Raw genomic sequence first — 23813 nt, 5'->3', positions numbered from 1 at the left:
CACCACATACACCACCTCTGGAGCAAACATGGTATCTGCAACGCTGCGGAATAAGGGAATAGCATTCTGCAGCAAGAAAATCTACTAAAATGATCGACTATCTGCTCAACCAAGTGGTGTCCAAAAAGAACAATAGAAAACAACAATATTCTATATTTATTTTTGTTTATGAAATTACATTGTATACTTACAAAAGCCAAAAGCAGTGAAGTTGTCACGTTGTGTAAATGGTAAATAAAAAGAGAATACAATGATTTGCAAATCTTTTCAACTTATATTCAATTGAATAGACTGCAAAGACAAGATATTTCATGTTTACACTGAGAAATGTTGTTATTTTTTGCAAATAATCATTAATTTAGAATTTAATGGCAGCAGCACATTGCAAAAAAGGCATTTTTACCACTGTGTTACATGGCCTTTCCTTTTAACAACACTCAGTAAAGGTTTGGGAACTGAGGAGACACCTTTTTGAAGTGGAATTATTTCCCATTCTTGCTTGATGTACAGCTTAAGTTGTTTAACAGTCTCCCTTCTGATATTTTAGCCTTCATATTGCACCACACATTTTCAATGTCTGGACTACAGGCAGGCCAGTCTACTACCCACACTCTTTTACTATGAAGCCACGCTGTTGTAACACGTGGCTTGGCATTGTCTTGCTGAAATAAGCAGCGGCGTCCATGATAACGTTGCTTGCATGGCAACATATGTTGCTCCAAAACCTGTATGTACCTTTCAGCATTAATGGTGCCTGCACAGATGTGTAAGTTACCCATGCCTTGGCCACTAATACACCCCCATACCATCACAGATGTTGGCTTTTCCACTTTGACCCTAGAACAGTCCGGATGGTTCTTTTCCTCTTTGGTCCAGAGGACACGACGTCCAGAGTTTCCCCAAAATGTTTTTAATGTGGACTCGTCAGACCACAGAACACTTTTCCACTTTGCATCAGTCCATCTTAGATGAGCTCGGGCCCAGAGAAGCCGGCGGCGTTTCTGGGTGTTGTTGATAAATGGCTTTGGCTTTGCATAGTAGAGTTTTAACTTGCACTTACAGATGTAGCGACCAACTGTAGTTACTGACAGTGGTTTTCTGAAGCGTTCCTGAGCTTATGTGGTGATATCCTTTACACACTAATGTGGCTTTTTGATGCAGTACCGCCTGAGTGATCCAAGGTCACGGGCATTCAATGTTGGTTTGCGGACTTGCCGCTTATGTGCAGTCATTTCTCCAGATTCTCTGAACCTTTTGATGATATTACGGAGCGTAGATGGTGAAATCCCCAAATTCCTTGCAAAGCTGGTTGAGAAATGTTGTTCTTAAACAATTTGCTCAGGCATTTGTTGACAAAGTGGTGACCCTCGCCCCGTCCTTGTTTGTGAATGACTGACCATTTCATGGCAGCTGCTTTTATACCCAATCATGGCACCCACCTGTTCCCAATTAGCCTGTTCACCTGTGGGATGTTCCAAATAAGTATTTGATGAGCATTCCTCAACTTTGTCACTCTTTTTTGCCACTTGTGCCAGCTTTTCTGAAACATGTTGCAGGCATCAAATTCCAAATGAGCTAATATTTGCAAAAAATAACAACGTTTCTCAGTGTGAACATGACATATCTTGTCTTTGCAGTCTATTCAATTGAATATAAGTTGAAAAGGATTTGCAAATCACTGTATTCTCTTTTTATTTACCATTTACACAACGTGACAACTTCACTGCTTTTGGCTTTTGGACACAAGGTGTATGATGATAGCATGTATGGTGAGAAGTAAGCACGATGTTGAGCGATCACTAAAACAGTTGCTCTGCACACCGCCAAGATGTGTGAATGAAAAATGTTGTGTTTACTTTATGTACTTACTGAAACAAATCCAAGTCCTCTCAATATTTTACTTCATTATTTATTTGGATACAATGTATAATCAGACTTTTTTTTTTTTTGCAGAAGTACCGTATTTTCCGCACTATAAGGCGCACCGGATAATAAAGCGCACCTTCAATGAATGGCATATTTTAAAACTTTGTTCATATATAAGGCGCACCGGATTATAAGGTGCACCTATGCATCCATTAGATCAGGGGTGGGCAATTAATTTTTACCGGGGGCCGCATGAGCTACCCGAGCACTGCTGGAGGGCCACATCGACAATATTTCAATTAAATTTTGCTCAATATTATTTTTGATATATACCGTAAGATAAATAATAATAATAATAATAATAATAATAGTAATACTTCAACATAGTGTGTGTAACAGCATTCCATGACTAATATATATAAATTTACATTAATAATAAATGACAGTAAAATAAGCATACGTATGACTGAGGAGTCATAGTGTAACTTTGTGTGGTGTTTGAGTTGTCCGACTTTTTGTGTGGCCTTAAACGCACCAGTGGTTTAGTGCTATGCGTGTTGGTGACAGATGACAAGTTGGTTTTGGCCTGGTTTGTACGGCAGAAAATTACTAGTTTTTCGAGATAGAATTGTTTTACTCATGTTTTTGGTGTGGTTATGTCCGAATATAAACAGTTTTGTTCAATAAAGTGATCGATATAATTCCTGTCCTCGAAGCATCTCGATAGACGTTACAATAATTGAACGGTGTTCAATTGAACGGTGTTGACGAACACCATTAGGGCCGCTTGTTGTCACTGTCACTCAAAGTTGCATTGCAAAATTCCATAGAATAAATATGTTTATTTTGTTTAGAATTCAGATGGGATTTGATTTGGTGCGCGGCATATACTTGCTGCGCGCAGCGGACGCTTGAGCAGTGCGCAATTGCGCAGGCACGCACCTTAGGTGAGGGGACGTTGCTTTGCAGTTCATGTGTTGTTGAAAACACGGCATTCCTCATCAACTTTTCTCTTTTTGGCGTCTCGGGTGTAAACCGTGCATCAGTTGTCGCTGCATGTGCACCTTCACTCGCAGGTTACACACGGACACACGCCCATAAATAATACTTTTCAAAATAAAAGCAGCACAGTTGTATTGCGCGCAGGACATAGATGTTTTTTCAACTTTATTTTGTAATTGCAGTTGTTCACATTCACTCACAATCACGCACACGTCCACACGGAAGTAATACAAATAACGATTTTCAAAACAAAAGCAGCACCGTTGTATTGCACACTCGACATAGATACTTTTTAAAATTTATTTTGTAATTTATAATTGGCCTCACGCGGGCCGGACAGGGACGCACAAAGGGCCGGATGCGGCCCGCGGGCCGCAGAATGCCCAGGTCTGCATTAGATGGAGCTGCGCTAAAGGGAATGTCAACAAAACAGTCAGATAGGTCAGTCAAACTTTATTAATAGATTACAAACCAGCGTTCTGACAACTCTGTTCACTCCCAAAATGAATAAACAGCTGATTTACTCGTGTTAAGGTAAATCAAACGTTAGTGCAATCACAATATAGTAACACTCGAAATAGTGCAGAGCAATAACAATATATCAATAACTCAACGTTAATGTCACACAACACAACACACAAAATAAACATGTAAAGCTCACTTTATGAAGTTATTCCTCATCCACGTATCCCTCAAATTCTTCTTCTTCAGTGTCCGAATTAAACAGTTGGGCGAATACGGCATCCAAAATGCCCGGCTCCGTCTCGCCGAAGTCGTCATTAATCTAGTCAGTGTCGCTGCTGTTGTCCAGCAGTTCAGTGACAATTCCTGCCTTCCTGAAAGCTCGGACCACAGTTGAGACTGATATATCAGCCCAGGCATTTACGATCCACTGGCAGAAAGTGGCGTTTGTCGCTGTCTCCCTGTCTTGGTGAACGTGTGTTCACCTTCTGTCACCCGTGTTCTACTGCGTGACTGATCGCCTTGAGTTTAAACTACGTCGTAAGCGTGTCTCTTAATTGGAGCCATTTTGGGGTCTTACATAAACACACAAATGGAAATGAAACGTCATATATCCCAGCATGCACCGCACGATTCTTCTTCTTCTACGGGGGCGGCTGCTTACCATAGAAGAAGAAGAAATGAAACGTCATATATCCCAGCATGCACCGCGCGCTTCTTCTTCTTCTACGGGGGCGGCTGCTTACCATAGAAGAAGAAGAAATGAAACGTCATATATCCCAGCATGCACCGCGCGCTTCTTCTTCTTCTATGGGGGCGGCTGCTTACCATAGAAGAAGAACTTCTTCTTCTACGGGGGAAAAATAAGTTGGCGGCTGTTTACCATAGTTGCGGGACCTAAACTTTATGAAAATGAATTTTAGGTTTGTTGTGGCTCAATATTGGTCCATATAGAAGGCGCGCCGGATTATAAGACGCACTGACAGCTTTTGAGAAAATTTGAGGTTTTTAGGTGAGCCTTATAGTGCGGAAAATACGGTATGGTATTCAAGACAAAGGTTTGAAGTTTGCACTTTATTGAGCCCAATGTTGGAGATTGTTTATTTGCTTGCAATGTGCAATGCTACATGTTTGTAAACACACGTGTTCTATTCAAGCAGAAGTATTTGCTTCATTTAATTCTTAGTATTTATTTTTTTAGTTCAGTCAGCCAGGAATACGTTAAATATTCTGGAAAAAAAAATCTGCAATATAGTTGAGCCGCAATCTTTGAAGTGCGAATTGGCGAGGGACGACTATTTAAAAACACTCCTAAGCGAACGTCTTACTGCTATAATTGGCACCTTGTACGTTCTGCAGTTGAGTAAACAAATGCCTTGGAGTCGGAGTCCAGGAAGGAGAAGGCAGAGGAAGATTCCACGCCTGGAAGCAGACACCTCATTGCATATTCATACATTGTGATATATATTGTAAGAGCACCCTGTGTAAGTCACAGTGTGGAATAGATAGCGCTCAGACAAATTGTGTTAGAATTGTATCCAATAGGGAATAAATACTTCTGATTTTAAGTTTTTGCATCGTGTTAAACATCTTCTGGCTCCAGATGAAACGAATATGACGACACTACTATATGAAGAATTACAAGTCAGCACAAATATTGCTTGACTTAGCAGGAGCTTGGTTCTTTAAAGCATGTTATTTATCCCCACACACAAGATGTACAGACACACAAAGTCTGTTATTTATGCTGTGTTTTATTGCTCATTAGCAGGCCAGATGTCATTATCCATTATCCATCGTCTCTCCTCCTTACTGTCAGCCCCTGTGGCCCCGCAGAGAGAGGTGGGAATTAAAGCTTAAAGACATCTTTACCCTCTCTTTGACTTCAGACTCGCTTCGCGAGCACAGAGCCGGGAGGCATGTTGGCCATCCCACTCCCGCGGGGGTGAGGGTGAGGGTGTACGGTGAGGGCTGTAGTGTGCATTCAGACGTGTAGCAAATTGACATCCCTTTTCTTTTTTTTCCTTTTGCCAACACGTCCATTCATGTTTATAAATATCTGCTGTCCCACCGGTATGGTAAACACGTGAAGGTCACGTTGAATATGGCAAGACATTACAAAATTAATACAGCTTCAGGAAGTGCTCACATCGATGCTTTCATGCAGGGTCGGCAACCCAAAACATTGAAAAATACATATTGGACCACAAATACAAAAAAATAATCTGTCTGGAGCCGCAAAAAATGAAAAGCCATATATAAGTGTTATAATGAAGGCAACACATGACTTACGTGTCTATATGAGCTATATTAGCCTACTATCAAAATTACTATGTGTCGCAGGCTGACACAAATCTTGGTTGACAGAAATGTTGAAATATAATATTTATTCTACATATTTTTACAACATTAGAAACCATTAGTAAATCAGAGGCTTCTAGAAGGGTGAGATAACTCCTGGAAATGACAGGCTTTTAATGGCCAAAGATATAGATGTGTGTGTCCAAGTTAAAGGAAACGGCAGGCTGTCTTCTTCTAATGGATTTATTACAATCTTTGGCAAGCTAGGTAATGTTTGCTGTGGTCTGGAACAACATGGCACACAAACAATTATCAGAAATGCAGCCAATTGTCAGGTTCAAACACCGATGACATCTATTAGACAAGACAAGAAGCAAAAAAAACAAACAGAGACTGGATTCAATTTAGCTCATGAGGAGAGCGCCTGTGTGACTGCACCCTCGTACAGCGTCACCACACCGCTCTGATGAGGGAGTTCCACGCATCCTCTTTTATTTGGGCTTTTTCTAATTACATAGCATTACATTACATTACGCTGCTGCTCTTAAGGGGAGGTGGTCATAAACAGCTGTTGCACTTGGTCACAACAGTTCGAAGAAAAGGTGCCTGGAGCTTTTCAGCGTCACAGTGTCGTCGTCTCCCTTGCGCTCTCAGTCTCTTTCGCTCTCGCTCCTCCGCTCCAGCTTTCCAGCTGCGTGCGTTGCCGTCGTTCGCGTGCTCTTCGTCGCTCTTGCTCCGCATCAGCTTCCTGTTGGCTCGGCTTTCTCTCCCCGTCTCTCTCCCCAACGTTTACGTCTGCCGGCCTTTTATACGGTGGGAGAGGATAATTACATTGTCCCAAGCTGCGCGATCCACGCACCTTATAATGATTGCGGCGTCTCTTTCCCGGCGCGCCCCGCCTCGCTGCTTGCTCGCCGTCCACGCCTCCTCGCCGCCATCTTGGGGTGGGCTCTGGTGTGCCCTGCCTCGCCATCGGACTGCCAGCCCCGCCTCGCCACAGAGAATAAAAGTAAATTAGCTCAAATATAGCTACAAATGAGGCATAATGATGCAATATGTACATACAGCTAGCCTAAATAGCCTGATTAGCACTCCAACAAGTCAATAACATCAACAAAGCTCACCTTTGTGCATTCACGCACAGCATAAAACTTTTGGTGGACAAAATGAGACAAAGAAGGAGTGGAAGATTTGACATATAAACAAACTGTTGCGTTACAGTCCACACTATGGTGGGTTCAAGAACAGCCAAAATTAGTAGGACAAAACGATGTTCACCAAATACTCATATTAAACATATTCAACAGTACGCTTTCTAACAATTGGGAAGGTTTGTGTCATGTTTGTCCTCAAAATAAAAAACATACTAAAACAAAAAAAATATTTTCCCCCATCTTTTTCCATTCTCAATCCTTTTTTAAAAATACTCACGGGGGGCCACTAGGGCGGCACTAAAGAGCCGCAGGTGGCTGACCCCCGCCTGAGTGTGTCAAAAAAGCCTGCTACTGGATTGTGTCCCTAATGAAATATCCAGTCTGGTATGTTAATACACCCGATACGACACGGACCTTCAGTCATTTATTGGCGATGCACCATAACCTTCAACCCTCAAATGCAATTATTCATAACCATCACTTTTGGCCAATGAATCTTCTCTAAACAGATTTATTTTCCCACAACATGCTCACTTCCATCACACTGATGGCTTCCAAGCATTTTAGGATGTAGTTGACAATGTGCTCTCAGCATTCAGGTCTCCTTCCCTCCAACTCTTCTTTCCCACTCATGCAAAGACCCCCACTGTGGAGGTAATAAAGTCAAACAGAACAAGAACTCCACATCCCCTTTTGTTTATATGACGTCAGCCATCTTCACTCTCAATACATGTAGAAGGCCTAATGACACTTGCTCCCTCGTTACAGGAGGCGTATGTTTTTACAAATGAAATAACTACAGCTCAATAATTCATCAATTAATTAATCGATTTTTATGACTTCTGTTCTAATTTTTAAAAATAAAATCAGTTATGATTTACAGCAAAAGCCTGTTCGATATAAAAGTAGTTTTAACTGACTTTTCTTCAACACAATAGTTTAGCCCAGTGGTCGGCAACCCTCTTTAGCGCTGGCCTAGTGGCTCTCTGGAGCTTTTTTAAAAATGTATGAAAAATGGAAAAAAAATTGGAAAAAAACATTTTTTTTTGTTGTAATATGGTTTCTGTTGGAGGACAAACATGACACTAACTTCCCTAATTGTTAGAAATCCCACTGTTTATATTAAACATGCTTCAGTGATTAGAGACTATTTGGCAAGTGCCGTTTTGTCCTACTAATTTTGGCGATCCTTGTCACCGTACTTTGTTTACATGTACAACTTTCTCCGACTTTCTAAAGACGTGTTTAATGCCACTCCTTCTTTGTCTCATTTTGTCCACCAAACGTTTTATGCTGTGTGTGAATGCACTAACTTGAGCTTTGTTGATGTTATTGACTTGTTGGAGTGCTAATCAGGCATATTTGGTCACTGCATGACTGCAAGCTATTCTATGCTAACATGCTATTTAGGCTTGTAGGTATATTTCAGTTCATTTTAATATGCTTTATTTATGTCCTCAGTGTATTTAATTTATGTTTGTGTGTCTCATGACACATTATCTGTATGTAATATTGGCTGTATGTCTGATAGTTATTTTGTGTAAAACTTTACCCAGCTTGCAAAGATTGTAATAAATCCATTAGAAGAAGATAGCCTGCCGTTTCCTTTATCTTGGACACACGGCAGTAATTTCCAGGAGTTATCTCACACTCTGAGAAGCCTCCGTTTTACTAATATTTTTCCAATGTTGTAAAAATGTGTAGAATACATATTACATTTCTGTCAACAAAGATTTGTGTCAGCCTGCGAAACATAGTCATTTTGATAGTAGGCTAATATAGCTAATAGAGACACTTACATCATGTGTTGTCTTCATTATAACACTTATATAAGACTTTTAAAGTCATTTTGATAGTAGGCTAATATAACTAATATAGACACTTACATCATGTGTTGTCTTCATTATAACACGTATATAAGTCTTTTAAAGTCATTTTGATAGTAGGCTGATATAGCTAATATAGTCACTTACGTCATGTGTTGCCTTCATTATAACACTTATATAAGACTTTAAATTTTTTGCGGCTACAGACAGATTTGTTTTTTGTAATTTTGGTCCAATATGGCTCTTTCAACTTGTTGGTTTGCCAACCCCTGGGCTAACACAAGCAACGATGGCAAAAATGCATCACGTGAAGGTGAACGATACAGCAACAGACAGCGCTCATACGCCTGCTAATCCAAAATGTAACAAGTGGTCAGACCCACTCGACATCCGTTGCTTTCGGTCTCCCCTAGAGGGGGGGGGTTACCCACATATGCGGTCCTCTCCAAGGTTTCTCATAGTCATTCACCGACGTCCCACTGGGGTGAGTTTTTCCTTGCCCGTATGTGGGCTCTGTACCGAGGATGTCGTTGTGGCTTGTACAGCCCTTTGAGACACTTGTGATTTAGGGCTATATAAATAAACATTGATTGATTGATTGATTGAAGTGTCTTTATCCACGTGCATAATTGATGAAAACAAACAACTATGCATTGGCAATATTTTCGGATGACTACATAATAGGTTAAGAAATGATTAATAGTGAAATTAATATTAGGCCTATATGCTACAAAGTGCTGCCGCATTGCTGAACAAGAAGTGCAAACAGCACAATTTACAAATGATCGCTCTGGAGGGGCGGGCCAACAACGTTTGCGTTCAAGCTGTGATTGGGCAGCTAAAAAATGTAGTTGGACATTTTCTAGTCATTTGGCAAAATGGACCTGGTTGTGTGATTGACTCAGCTGTGCATGTCCTTAGTTAAGTAATATGATTTACACTTCTAAAGTATATATTTTTTTATTTAACACAGAAGAACACATTTTTAACATTTTGCTACTGTGAGAAGATATACGTGATATCAAGTGAAAAACCATGCCTTTTCAAAATACAATCACTAAAATAGAAGAAACAATACTTTTTTTTCCAAGATGGCGCCACTGTAGTGGCTGCTGGTGGCAGGAGCTCTGTGTTCTTGTGTCATCCTTTTGTGTTCCTGGTGTTTCCGTCTTGTTTTCATGTATTTTTATTTTTTATTTTTTGCCTTTTGGGTTGGGACCCTTTGGGACTGTGCGACAAGGGGTGGCACTTTTCTGACTTCTGCGGTGCTTTTTTGTGGGCTTCTGGATCTGCCTCCCGGGAGCCTTTTGGCCATGGAAACCAGCTGCTGGGTCTCTGCCACACCAGAGTCCGTTTGGAGAGACTGGAGGAGATGTGGATGAAGAGACAGGGCTGTGGAGCTGGTGCTGAGCGCCGGGACGGACGGGATTCACAGTGTCTTGGCTGAATGAGCAGGTATCGGACACCTCGGTCTCCTTCGACACATCCTCGCTCATATATGCGGACTGGACACTGGCCGAGAGTCGGTGGGTGGCCGAGGGTGGAGTCGGCTCTCTTGGTTGCTTTGTTGGGTCTGCTCCTGTCTCTGGCCACGCCAGCAGACGATGGCGTGGAACACCGCAGAGGCCACCTGTGTGGGTGTTGATATTATGTCTTTGTTTGGTTGCTTGTCTATGCATGGTGCAATCGTGTGTGCGCAATGTATATTATTGGCTGCGTTTACCTGTTTCTCACCTTTTTTGTAAGGGCCGCCGGAAGTTGGCAGACCCGTCAGCGATCCTCTTCTGTCTCCCTGTAATGTTTGATCCTGTTCTGTCTCCCTGTAATGTATCTCTGCTCTTGAATGGAATTGTGCTAAAAATCTTCATTTCCCCTCAGGGATTAATAAAGTATTTCTGATTCTGATGTAAAAGGTATTTTTGGTGTAATACAAATGAATCATATCAATCAATCAATCAATGTTTATTTATATAGCCCTAAATCACAAGTGTCTCAAAGGGCTGCACAAGCCACAACGACATCCTCGGTACAGAGCCCACATACGGGCAAAGAAAAACTCACCCCAGTGGGACGTCGGTGAATGACTATGAGAAACCTTGGAGAGGACCGCATATGTGGGTAACTCCCCCCCCCCCTCTAGGGGAGACCGAAAGCAATGGATGTCGAACAACAGTATCAATAATATTTTGTTGATATACTACATTGGATGACAAAAGTGATGAGGCAAAGTTGTAATCGTTGTCAACCCCACTATGAAACCAAAGCATTTTCTTTTTTGTTTTAATTAATGCAGAGGTCATCAGCTGGTCTGTCCATCCCACTGTGCGCCTTCCAAGGAACAGTATCTCTGCAAGCCCCCACAGGGAAGACCCTCTCTCTGTCCACCTACGAGGTCAGCAGCGATGGACTTACAATCTCTCCCAACAATGCCAAGAAGGTAAAGCTATTTAGGCTTGTAGGTATATTTCATGCTATCCACTTCATGCTATCCAAAGTTGACATCTTCTAAAGAGTGAAGAGGCTGTATTGTACACATGATGTTGTATCATGCATGTATTGATTTAACAATATTGTTGTGTTGACGTGCACATCAACATGAATAGAAATGCTGAGTAGATACATTTGAACACATGTAGCACAATTGGTGTCTTATGTTGTCACAAACTCATTTGGCGTTGTTGGCGTAACCACAGGATGCAGAGACAGCAGACGGTGGGCAGGTACAATGATATTTTAATAATAAGTGCAAAGTAGGGTTGTCCTGATACCGATATTTTGGTACTGGTACCAAAATGTATTTCGATACTTTTCGATACTTTTCTAAATAAAGGGGACCATAAAAAATGGCATTATTGTCTTTATTTTAACAAAAAATCTTACGGTACATTAAACATATGTTTATTATTGTAATTTAATCCTTAAATAAAACATGAAATGTGGGCTAACACTTTACAGATACTTTAATATGATTGTTCATGTTTTTCAGTCAGTACAGATTGGTGTCTTATCGCATTTTGTTGTGCAGTACAAACTCAAACGCGTTTCGTGCTGATGTAGAAGCGAGCTTCTCTCTTGCCGTAGTTAGCTTCTACGGCTAGTACCGTATTACGCCGATGTGTTACTATGCTAAAAAATAGTTCCTCAGTGTTTGCTCTTAAAATAACAATGTATCTACAGTTTGGTTGTTATAGAGGTTACGGAACGTAAATGAAGTATTGTTGATGGTTTTTGAACGCATTTTTAAAGTGTTTTAGTGGTGGAATTGATTGCTCCCATTAGCTGCATTGCTAACCACCAAGAAAAAAAATAAAACATTTGTCTTCCTGTCTCTCATAAGGATTGTGAACGATAGGCAAAATCCCCCCGGGGCCCTGTCCGTGAGGAGCTTTTTAACTTCCTCGGCAACCTTAGCCCTAGCCTTAGAACCTTAGCCTTAGAAATAGGGCCTACCACAAGAGAGTCCCCAAACACTAGTTTCTCATAGGAAGATGTATAGTATTCCCTCCACCGATCCACAACATCCCAAGTCAAGGTCAGCAGCACACCATCCCACCATACATGGTGTTGCCAGTGCACTTACCGCCACGACAGGCACCAACCACCTTTCAGCCACAGCTCCAATCGGCTGCCTCTAAAATTGTGGCACAGAACATTTTCAAAGTCCTTCCGGTGGTGGATATTGACTTCCTCTCTGTTCCTCTCTGACGGTAGACTGCCAGACCTTCCCAGCAGACTGTCACAATGCGTTTGGGCCTGCCAATATGACCAGCAATTTCCCCCACCGTCGGAGCCAACTCAACACCAGATGGTGATCGGTTGAAAGCTCAGCCCCTCTCTTCACCAAAGTGTCCAAACCATAAGACTGAAAATCTGATGACAACCGAAAAATATATCATGGAACAGTGGCCTACGGTGTCCTGGTACCAGGTGCACATATATGGACACCCTTATGTTTGAACATGGTGTTCGTTATGAACAATCTGTGAGGAACACAAAAGTCCAATAACAAAACACCACTCAGGTTCAGATCCAGGCAGCCGTTGCCACCGGTCACACCTCTGCAGGTTCCACCTTTGTTGCCAATGTCAAGTCACCCAGCAGAACAAGGGAATCCCCTGACAGTGCACTCTCCAGTACTCCCCATTAGCGAATCCAAAAAGGGGCAGGTACTCTGAACTAGTTTTTGGCGTGTAAGCGCAAACAACAGTCAGGACTCGTCCCACCACCTGGAGTTAAGCTACCCGCTCGTCTACTGCATACTTGCCAACCTTGAGACCTCCGATACCGGGAGGTGGGGCGGGGGCGTGGTTGGGGGCGTGGTTAAGGCCGTGGTTAAGAGGGGAGTATATTTACAGCTACAATTCACCAACTCAAGTATTTCATATATATATATATATATATATATGTATATATATATATATATATATATATATATGTATATATATATATATATATATATATATATATATATATATATATATATATATATATATATATATATATATATATATATATATATATAATGTATAAAATACTTGACTTTCAGTGAATTCTAGCTATATATATATATATATATATATATATATATATATATATATATATATATATATATATATATATATATATATATATATATATATATATATATATATATATATATATATATATATATATATTTATATATATTTATTTTATTATATATATATAAATAAAAGAAATACTTGAATTTTAGTGTTCATTTATTTACACATATACACACACACAACACTCATCTACTCATTGTTGTACTTCAGCATAGCCATCTTTGTCTCGGCATATGTTACACCATCGGGTCTCCATTTTGCGAGGTGGCCCATAATACTGGGCTGTGAACGGTGCTGCGCTGCCGCCGCCATGTGCTTCACTCTACGTTCATGAATGAGTATATCATTTCGATTTCGGCCACCGTGTTCAATGGAGAAGTCTGTTCTACAAAATGTACAGGCAACATACCCCTTCCCCTTCGAACTGTCCTGGATGAACTGAAATTCTTGTTTCAATTCGTTTTTGGAACTTGCAAGCGTATTTCTTCATCTTGCTCGTCGACGGCGTTGCCATGTCTGTAATTTCCTCGTTCTTCTGCTTCGTCTCCTTGTTGTGTGCGCAGTTGTGCACTCTACTCCCTAAAAGCCGTGATGTTATGACGTCATTGGGCAGGCAAGCTGTTTATATTGTGGGAAAGCGGACGTGAGAACAGGCTGTCCCCACTCAGGTCCGCATTGAGCTGGAGGAGGGCGTGGCCTCCAGCTCCGGCTGAATTCCGGGAGTTTGTCGGGAGAAAATTTCTGCCGGGAGGTTATCGGGAGAGGCGCTGAATACCGGGAGTCTCCCGGTAAAACCGGGAGGGTTACCAACGCCGCTAATCGCCTCTCACTGCTTGCAACGCCAGACTGGAAGAGAGTCCATCACCTCTTGAGAGGACTATTTACAGAGTCCTTACTGTCTGTCAAAGTGAGTCCGACTTGTTCTAACCGGAACTTCTCCACGTCACACACCAGCTCAGGCTCCTTACCCCGGCAGCAATGTGACGATCCAGGTCTCAAGAGTTAGCTTCTGTAGCTGAGTAACGGACTGCCAAGGTGTCCAGCTCCCAGTGCACCTGAGCTCTATGAACGGTGAGCCCATTGGAGGGGGGACCCATGTTGCCCCATGAGGACAGGCCTGGCCACAAGGGGTTGCCATCTATCCCCTCAAAGCCTGGATCCAGAGGGGGCCCCGGTGATCCGCGTCTGGGTGAAGAAAATCTGTGTCTTTTTTTGTGTGTCACTTCAAGTGTTTTCCTATTCTTATTTTGTACATAATGTCAGTGTAATGCTCTGACATATCGTTAAATGGCTGATCAAAAGCTAAAACACATCAAATATATAAAGATCCTCTATATGACAGGAGTACTCTGCTGCTTTTTAAAAGACCTACTGCAAAAAAGCCCAACATCCTCAGAATCAGGAATCAGGAATCAGAAATACTTTATTATTCCAGAGGGGAAATCAAGATTTTCAGCACAATCACAATCACAATCAGACAAACATTACAGGGAGACAGAACAGGATCAAACATTACAGGGAGACAGAACAGGATCAAACATTATAGGGAGACAAACCAGGATCAAACACTACAGGGAGACAGAACAGGATCAAACCTTACAGGGAGACAGCACAGGATCACACATTTTAGGGAGACAGAACAGGATCAAATATTACAGGGAGACAGAACAGGATCAAACATTACATGGAGACAGAACAGGATCGCTAACAGGTCTGCTAACTTCCGGCGCCCCTCACAAAAAAGGTGAGAAACAGGTAAACGCTGGGGAGGGGGCGGGTGAGAAAATTTTTTTCAGTCTAAGCCAGAGGTGTCCAAACATTTTCCAGCGAGGGCCACATAGAGAAAAATTTAAGGATGCGAGGGCCACTTTTATACATTTTCTATATGAAAAATACTCAAATTATAACAACGTAGGTGAACATATGCTAACATTTGAAAAACATTTCTACATCTTAGCTTTGTGTTATAGATAACAAAGCATAAAAATCATTCATGATTATTTTAATAATGATTTTATTTGCATTTATGTTAACTGTGCTCTAAAGTAAGCTTTTATTTACTAATATTGTCATTATGCCGTCAACTGAAACGTTTTTGAGGGCTTTAGTACACTCAAAAACATATCATGTCTCACAAGAAGTTTGTACACTTTGTCATCATGACATGACACTTGGAAATCATCAATGACCTCATACAGTAAGACGCTCAGGTTGTCGGCCATTTTGGTTTTCAGGTCCCATTTGTGGGGAATTTGGTCCCGTTTAATAGTTCATATTTTTTGTTTTAATTTGATTGATTGAGTTTTTTGTTGTAATTTGGGACCTGTTTAGTTTGTCTATAGCAGACCTGGGCATTCTGCGGCCCGTGGGCCGCATCCGGCCCTTTGTGCGTCCCTGTCCGGCCCGCGTGAGGCCAATTATAAATTACAAAATAAATTTTAAAAAGTATCTATGTCGAGTGTGCAATACAACGGTGCTGCTTTTGTTTTGAAAATCGTTATTTGTATTACTTCCGTGTGGACGTGTGCGTGATTGTGAGTGAATGTGAACAACTGCAATTACAAAATAAAGTTGAAAAAACATCTATGTCCTGCGCGCAATACAACTGTGCTGCTTTTATTTTGAAAAGTATTATTTATGGGCGTGTGTCCGTGTGTAACCTGCGAGTGAAGGTGCACATGCAGCGACAAGTGATGCACGGTTTACACCCGAGACGCCAAAAAGAGAAAAGTTGATGAGGAATGCCGTGTTTTCAACAACACATGAACTGCAAAGCAACGTCCCCTCACCTAAGGTGCGTGCCTGCGCAATTGCGCACTGCTCAAGCGTCCGCTGCGCGCAGCAAGTATATGCCGCGCACCAAATCAAATCCCATCTGAATTATAAACAAAATAAACATATTTATTCTATGGAATTTTGCAATGCAACTTTGAGTGACAGTGACAACAAGCGGCCCTAATGGTGTTCGTCAACACCGTTTACAACACCGTTCAATTGAACACCGTTCAATTATTGTAACGTCTATCGAGATGCTTCGAGGACAGGAATTATATCGATCACTTTATTGAACAAAACTGTTTATATTCGGACATAACCACACCAAAAACATGAGTAAAACAATTCTATCTCGAAAAACTAGTCATTTTCTGCCGTACAAACCAGGCCAAAACCAACTTGTCATCTGTCACCAACCCGCATAGCACTAAACCACTGGTGCGTTTAAGGCCACACAAAAAGTCGGACAACTCAAACACCACACAAAGTTACACTATGACTCCTCAGTCATACGTGTGGTTATTTTACTGTCATTTATTATTAATGTTAATTTATATATATTAGTCATGGAATACTGTTACACACACTATGTTGAAGTATTACTATTCTTATTATTATTATTATTATTTATCTTACGGTATATATCAAAAATAATATTGAGCAAAATTTAATTGAAATATTGTCGATGTGGCCCTCCAGCAGTGCTCGGGTAGCTCATGCGGCCCCCGGTAAAAATTAATTGCCCACCCCTGGTCTATAGAATGTGTCGCGGGCCAATAAAAATCGCGCTGCGGGCCGCAAATGGCCCCCGGGCCACACTTTGGACACCCCTGGTCTAAGCCTTGGCCCCTGGAGAGGGGGTCCAGACTGAGGCCAAAAAAAACAAAAAAACTCATAGCCATAGCACACATAAACGTGTGTAAGAGGGGAAACATCAAATAACATAAAGGACATTCAGTGTCCAGTTCGCATGGATGAGCGACGATGCGTCCAAGGAGACCGAGGTGTCTGATACCTGCTCATTCAGCCAAGACACTGTGAAACTTGTATATGACATCATAGGCTGTTCTGCTACACATGTGTTAGTTGCTCCTAAGTTTTAAACTTAAACTATTTTGCAATTGTTCTGAAATGTAAATAATAATAGTGTGTTTTCCTCTGTTCATCCCCTGATGGCCTGCAGGTGGAAGTATACCGCTCCAAATCAGTAGGCCATGAGCCCAGTGCAGATGACAAAGCAGGTCAGGAAGGCGACATGGGCCTGGACTTCGGAGTGGGCATCGGCGCCAATGTGGGAGACACCAATGTGAAAATCCACCTGGAGGTCCTGGAGATCTGCGACAACAAGGAGGCCATGGACAGCGTCTACATTGTCTCCAACATCAGCCAGTCCTCTACACACACCCGCTCGCCCTCGCTGCGTTATTCACGAAAAGAAAACCGCTTCGTCTCCTGCGACCTGGACGAGACGGCGTCCTACTCGCTGCTCATTCCCACCACCGGCAACCCCGAGGTGGAGGCCATCAACATCACCATCCCTGACACGGTGGAGGCTCATCGGCAGAACAGTCGTAGACAGACGCAGGGAAGCTCAGGCTATCGTGAGGAAATACAGCTGCTCAATGATGCCTACAAGAAACAAGCTGGAGACCAGGAGTGATGGGTGATAAGTACTTTTACAGGTGATACGTACTTTTACAGGTGATAAGTACTTTTACACAAAGAGTTAAGCAGAAAGAGACGCACACATTTTTCATGGCCACATCCTAAAAATGATCCTGTTTGAGAGTAAGACCCGAACAAACACCACTCATATTTCTGCAACCATTTCTTTTACTGTACGTCTTTTCATTGAAGTTCGAACGTGAAGTTGGATTTACTCACAACTAGTCCGTGTACAGCTGGTAGGATGGATTTACTGTCCACTGAAATTGTGTCAACATGCCTTTATTGTCTAATAACTGGCAACACGTTAACATGCTTATTCAATGTTAGGTTATGACGTTGATTTGACATTGAAATGTGGTAATTTCTCAACCAATATTCAACAACACAAACACGACATTGAAACAACATGCTATTTGATGACGTTTATTCAATGTTGGGTTTTGACGTTGATTTGACATTGAAATTTGGTCATTTTCCAACCAATATTCTACAACACAAATACAACGTTGAAACAACATGCTTTTTGACGACGTTTATTCAATGTTGGGTTCTGACGTTGATTTGATATTGAAATTTGGCCATTTCTCAACCAATATTCTAAAACACAAATGCAACGTTGAAACAACATGCTTTTTGATGACGTTTAGTCAATGTCAAGTTGTGACGTTGATTTGATATTGAAATTTGGTCATTTTCCAACCAATATTCTACAACACAAATACAACGTTGAAACAACGTGCTTTTTGATGACGTCAATCTCAGGTTTTTTGACGTTGATTTGACATTGAAGTTTGGTCATTTTGTAACCAATATTCTACAACACAAATACAACGTTGAAACAACATGCTTTTTGACGGCGTTTATTCAATCTCAGGTTGTGACGTTGATTTGACATTGAAATTTGGTCATTTTCCAACCAATTTTCTACAATACAAATACAACGTTGAAACAACATGCTTTTCAATGTTTCATCAATGTTAGGTTGTGACGTTGATTTGACCATTGGAATTTGGTCATTTTCCAACCAATATTCTACAGCACAAACACAACGTTGAAACAACATGCTTCTTAAATCAATGTTGTGTTTTGATGTTGATTTGACATTGAAATTTGGTCATTTCTCAACCAATATTCTACAACACAAATACAACGTTGAAACTACATGATTTTTGACAACGTTTAATCAATGTTGGGTTCTGACGTTGATTTGACCATTGAAATTTGGTAATTTTCCAACTAATTTTCTACAACACAAACGTAACGTTGAAACAACATGCTTTTTGATGTTTCATCAATGTTAGGTTGTGACGTTGATTTGACCATTGAAATGTGGTCATTTTCCAACCAATATTCTACAACACAAACACAACGTTGAAACAACATGCTTCTTAGGTTAGTGCGCATGCGTCGATCTAGACGGCCGCTGCTGCAGTTCGCTCCGTCCTTGTCTTTTGTCTTTGTTCTTTGTTCGTTTTGTACTTTTTTATACTTTTACATTTAGTCTACGTTTACTTTTTATCAAGTCGTGCCCTTCTAAAAATGCAGTTTAGAAGTGTTTTGTTCGTCCTACTGACGGTGGGGACGCTACTAAAGAGCTCAAACGGACAACAAGAGGGGAGAGGCTCTTTCATCTACACCAGGGAACAGTTGTTAGCGGCACCAGTTATTAGCATCCAGCTAACGGACCCGGCGCTAACTAACCAGATCCCGGAGGAGCTAAAAAGGACTAATGGAGGTGCATGTGGCTGTCGAGGGAAAGGGAGACGCTCGAGACAGAAGAGGGCTGAAGCGAGGAGGGAGAGAAGGAGATATAAACGATATCTTCCTTCCGTCGTCATGGGTAACGTGCGGTCTCTGGCAAATAAAATGGATGAGTTGTCGGTGCTTGCCGCTAGTCAGAAAGAATATCGTGAGTGTAGCCTAATGTGTTTTACTGAGACGTGGCTGCACGACGATGTTCCTGATAGTAACGTCTCTATAAACCGGGACCGAACCAACGGCAAGCGGAAAGGAGGGGGGCTTGCTTTGTTTATTAACAAGAAATATTGTCATCCCGGTCATATCACAATAAAAGAGCGCCACTGTGACCCGAATATAGAGATGTTCGCTGTGGGACTCAGACCATATTATTTGCCCAGGGATATTCCGCATGTTATCGTGATGGCAGTATACATCCACCCTCTGCTAACGCCGCAGCTGCCAGTGACGTCATCCACAGCTCAATAGCCAGACTAAAAACCAAGCACCCGAAAGCTCTCATCCTCATCTCGGGAGATTTTAACCATGTTAATATGGACAAATCACTACCCAACTTCACTCAGTATGTCAGCTGCCACACCAGAGGAAATAAGATCCTGGACCTGCTGTACGCAAACATCAAGGATGCGTATAGCTCCATTCCCCTACCAGAGCTGGGCCGGTCAGACCACAACCTTGTTTACCTCAACCCCTGTTATGTGCCTCTGATCAAAAGACAGCTTGTGACATAAAAAAACAGTGAGAAGGTGGTCAGAAGGAGTCCAAGAGACACTACAGGGCTGTTTTGAGGTAACCGACTGGCAGGTGCTCATGGAGCCTCATGGAGAGGACATTGACGGGCTCACAGAGTGCATCACAGACTATATCAACTTCTGTGTTGACTCAAATGTCCCATCAAGGACGGTCACCTGCTACCCAAACAACAAGCCGTGGGTGACCAAGGACATCAAAGCCCTACTGAATGAGAAGAAGAGGGCATTCAATGCTGGTAACAGGGAGGAGGTGAAAAGAGTTCAGGGGCTGCTGAAGACCAAACTCAGGGAGGCCAAGGAGAACTACAGGAGGAAGCTGGAAGGGAAGCTGAAGGACAACAACATGAAGGCGGTTTGGAGAGGTATGCAGACCATCACCGGCCTCAAACCGTCGGGGGTTAGAGAGGTGGACGGAGACAAAGAGAGGGCCTATAACACTAAACCAGTTCTTCAACAGGTTTGACACAGTGGCTCCGACAAGCTCCTGCCACCCCCCCCAAGACATGCCAGCCGGCCCCCTAACAACTTCAGCGAACCAATCCATTCCCCCCTCCCCTCCTCACAGCCCCCCACCTCCAATGACTACCTCCCCCCACTTAACACCTCACCCTCAGCTTGATGACCCCCCCCCCCCCTCCCCCAACAACCTGAGACACCCCCCCAGTGTGTCTGTCTGCAGAACAGGTGAATGCACAGCTAAATAAGCTACAAACAGGCAAGGCCGCGGGTCCTGACGGTGTGAGCCCCAGGGTGCTCAAAGCCTGCGCCCCACAGCTGTGTGGTGTGCTACAGCACATCTTCAACATGAGCCTTAGGCTGCAGAAAGTCCCCACACTGTGGAAAACCTCATGCGTGGTCCCCATCCCCAAGTGCACGCGACCCAGCACGTCAAAGGACTACAGGCCGGTGGCTCTAACCTCCCATATCATGAAGACCATGGAGAGGTTGGTCCTGGAACAACTCCGCCCTACAGTCAAGCCCCACCTGGACCCACTCCAATTCGCCTACCAGCCCCGACTGGGAGTGGAGGACGCAGTCATCTACCTGCTGAACCGAGCCCACACCCACCTAGACAAGCTTGCGAGCAGTGTGAGGGTCATGTTTTTTGACTTCTCCAGTGCTTTTAATACCATACGGCCTGGACTACTGGGTGTGAAGTTGGAGACGATGCAGGTGGAGGCCCCCTTGGTGTCCTGGGTTGTTGATTACCTGACTGACAGACCACAGTATGTGCGACTGCAGGACTGTGTGTCTGACAGGCTGGTCAGCAACACCGGGGCCCCGCAGGGCACAGTCCTCTCCCCCTTCCTCTTCACCATCTACACCACCGATTTCCATTATCACTCAGAGTCCTGCCACCTTCAGAAGTTTTCTGATGACTCTGCGATAGTGGGGTGTATTGAGGATGGTGATGATGAGAAATACAGGGCACTGGTGGAGGACTTTGTCACATGGTGTGGAAAGAACCATCTCCAGCTTAATGTGACGAAGACCAAGGAGCCGGTTGTGGACCTGGGAAGAAGGAGGAGTACTCCGGCGACCCCTGTTTCCATCAGGGGGGTCGATGTGGACATGGTTGAGGATTATAAATACCTCGGTGTACACATGGACAACAAGCTGAATGAGTCAAAACACACTGAGGCACTCTACAAGAAGGAACAGAGCCGCCTCTACTTCCTCAGGAGACTAGGATTCTTCAGCGTCTGCACATAGATGTTGAAGATGTTCTACGAGTCGGTGGTGGCAGGCGCCTTCTTGTACGCCGTGGCCTGCTGGGGCAGCGGGCGGAGAACGAGGGACGTAAACAGACTGGACAAGTTGGTAGAGAAGGCCAGTAACGTGGTGGGAGTGGAGCTAGACTCTCTGGCGGTGGTGTCAGAGAGGAGAAGTCTAGCAAAACTCCTAGCCATTATGGACAACACCTCCCACCCACTACACTCGGACCTTGCAGAGAGAATGAGCACGTTCAGTGGAAGGCTCAGACTCCCAAAATGCAACACGGGACGACACAGGAGGTCCTTCATACCGACAGCCATCAGACTGTATAATGCACGGCGTGGCAAAGTTGGTAGAGTGGCCGTGCCAGAAATCGGAGGGTTGCTGGTTACTGGGGTTCAATCCCCACCTTCTACCATCCTAGTCACGTCCGTTGTGTCCTTGGGCAAGACACTTCACCCTTGCTCCTGATGGGTGCTGGTTAGCGCCTTGCATGGCAGCTCCCGCCATCAGTGTGTGAATGTGTGTGTGAATGGGTGAATGTGGAAATACTGTCAAAGCGCTTTGAGTACCTTTGAAGGTAGAAAAGCGCTATACAAGTATAACCCATTTATCATTTATTTATTTATATGTTCCTTGACTGCACTTAAATGTAGAGTATATGTAGAATATATTTATGTTATTTATATATTATATATATATTATGTATATTATATTATATTATTTATTTATTTATATTTATTATTGTCTATTGTGAGCGAACTGTGGTGCTGAATTTCCCCCAGGGATCAATGAAGTACTTTCTACTCTATTCTATTCTATTAAATCAATGTTGGGTTTTGATGTTGATTTGACATTGAAATTTGGTCATAGCTCAACCAATATTCTACAACACAAATACAACGTTGAAACAACATGCTTTTTGACAACGTTTAATCAATGTCGGGTTGTGACGTTGATTTGACATTGAAATGTGGTCATTTTCCAACCAATATTGTACAACACAAACATAACGTTGAAACAACATGCTTTTAAATGTTTAATTATTCTAATATTTCATAAAGCGCTCTGTCATTCTTATATGGACTATTTTCATGCGCTTTTTCGCGCAACGCGAGAAGGTTCACGCTATGTCACGGTGACACGGATGCAGCCAGAGATGAATTGATGAGGACATGGTTGAGGGTGATGATGTGGTCACATGTCTGATGGGGTGGGGCAGAGAATCTGACTCATCCCTGTGTGCAGTTTATTTTGTGTGTCTTTCTTTCAAAAGTCGCCATTGAGGGTGTAAACTTTAAATAATCGTAATGGTTTGGGATGTTGCTGCTGCACGTATTCATACTCCATTTTTCTTTGATGTAATCTACCTACTACCGTGATTTATTTCAATGGTATACCATGCTTTTCCTTACATCCATTATGTATTACACGGTCAGAGTGGTTTCTATCAAATGAGAGAGAGAGACTCTGCAGCTGGAAAAGGAGATTCAAGTGAACAAAGAAGAGACTTGTGGAACTGAAGATGGGTTTTTATGCACGTTCACTGCACGGTGTGGGCAGTGAAAGAATGTTCCTTCCAATCGTGGGACCAATTTGTGGCTCACTCCTTTCACTTCCTTACCAATCAGTGAGACCCTGAGTGCCGCATGCACACATGCATTAATGCACAAGTGGCACAATTTCAATTGACTCTGAGCATCTATCAGAACCAAATCGCCCTTCATTTTCTCTATGGTGATGATATATCTTGACATACAGTCGTGGTCAAAAGTTTACATACACTTGTAAAGAACATAATGTCATGGCTTTCTTGAGTTTCCAATCATTTCTACAACTCTTATTTTTTCTGATAGAGTGATTAGAGCACATACTTGTTGGTCACAAAAAACATTCATGAAGTTTGCTTGTTTTATGAATTTATTATGGGTCTACTGAAAATGTGAGCAA

General features: G+C 42.5%; 1 protein-coding gene across 1 annotated transcript in view; it reads left to right on the top strand.

Moving 5' to 3' along the window:
* LOC133658366 (probable G-protein coupled receptor 149) overlaps window positions 1-18163 on the top strand; it is a 35991-nt gene extending 17828 nt beyond the window's left edge. Inside the window, exons 4-5 of the mRNA XM_062060294.1 lie at window positions 10905-11048; window positions 17153-18163. Of these exons, the coding sequence (XP_061916278.1) occupies window positions 10905-11048; window positions 17153-17629 (621 nt within the window). The 3' untranslated portion in view covers window positions 17630-18163. The remainder of the gene's footprint in view (window positions 1-10904; window positions 11049-17152) is intronic.
* Window positions 18164-23813: the final 5650 nt, after the last annotated feature.

This window comes from Entelurus aequoreus, linkage group LG10 (assembly GCF_033978785.1).
Source record: "Entelurus aequoreus isolate RoL-2023_Sb linkage group LG10, RoL_Eaeq_v1.1, whole genome shotgun sequence".
Lineage (NCBI taxonomy): Eukaryota > Metazoa > Chordata > Actinopteri > Syngnathiformes > Syngnathidae > Entelurus > Entelurus aequoreus.
Note: the sequence above shows the minus strand (reverse complement) of the source record. Positions and strands in the feature narration are given on the sequence as shown.